The sequence below is a fragment of the Aphanomyces invadans genome (assembly GCF_000520115.1).
Source record: "Aphanomyces invadans strain NJM9701 unplaced genomic scaffold supercont1.46, whole genome shotgun sequence".
Lineage (NCBI taxonomy): Eukaryota > Oomycota > Saprolegniomycetes > Saprolegniales > Verrucalvaceae > Aphanomyces > Aphanomyces invadans.
Genome location: NW_008580191.1, coordinates 279,179 through 280,198, shown reverse-complemented (window position 1 = coordinate 280,198; position 1,020 = coordinate 279,179). Strand labels below are relative to the sequence as shown.

The 1,020-nt window shown below is 46.9% G+C and overlaps 1 protein-coding gene across 1 annotated transcript in view; it reads right to left on the bottom strand.

Annotated features, from left to right (window-relative positions):
* Positions 1–663: 663 nt before the first annotated feature.
* The window catches only part of H310_13022 (hypothetical protein), a gene marked incomplete at both ends in the record, with an annotated part of 6,000 nt that continues 5,643 nt past the window's right edge, over positions 664–1,020 (bottom strand). Inside the window, one exon of the mRNA XM_008880357.1 lies at positions 664–938. Coding sequence (XP_008878579.1) covers positions 664–938 — 275 coding nt within the window. The remainder of the gene's footprint in view (positions 939–1,020) is intronic.

Sequence of the window (1,020 nt, the reverse complement as noted above, 5' to 3'; positions counted from 1 at the left end):
ACGTCTTCGTCCTTCCGCCACTTGTAAAGAGCGCTTCTACTGTACCCCGTTGCATTGACAATCTTGGAGACCTTGAGTGTCTTGGAATTGCCAACGAGCTGCAGCTTCCTTGCAATTGTTGGGCGTTTGCGGTCTTGACTTGCCATGGGAGGTGATGAAATGATGGAGGTTCATGGTATGGCATAAATTAAATTTCCCGCCACTCAATTGACCAATCCTATTTCATTATTCATTTTATTCAATTTCTATTGGTTGAAAATATTTGTCCACTACCCAGCGTCGTTCCCTGTAACAGTCCTACGGTACTGTTACTGATATCCGGACACATGTCAAGATCTTCATTAACAATGAAGGTCGACTACAGTGATACCTCACATTTTGCACCATCTCCAAAATATAAATTCTAACAGACGGATGGAAACCCAAAGAAAACGACCTCTGAAGACTACACATCAAGTACTTGACGTCGAATCATATTATGTAGTTGATTCATTTTGAGTGGGGTGCAAAATGTGAGGTATCACTGTATTCAAAGGTTGCACGCGACCTCACACAACAAGTCGCCTAGGTTGCTAGCAACTCTCCCCACGAGTCGCCTTAACATTCCATATTCATGTAGCAGAGCTACATAGCATAACCCTGCCACTTTCATTCTTCATTTACTTACTCCTTCCTCTGCGTGAACCCGGTTACATTCTCGTTGGAGCAAGTTTCATCGATCTCTTTCAGGGCAGTAAAGTTGGCTTTGGTCAAGTCGAGGTCGGCCGTGATCGTGGTGGACGCAGCTCCGACGAGGGTCGTGATGGTGCCGACGACGCCGCCTGATGTGGCAAGGACGAATGTGTACACAACGGTGGTTGCGGCGTAGGCGGAGGATGCGATGCTCTTGTTTTCTGCAGTGGTGAGCGTCCATTGAATGGCATACACGCCAATCGTAACTGAACACAGCTAAATCGGCCTGCCAAATCGTGCTTTCGACCATGCTTTCGTCAGTCCGCGTCGGATTTTCATCTTCTGCCA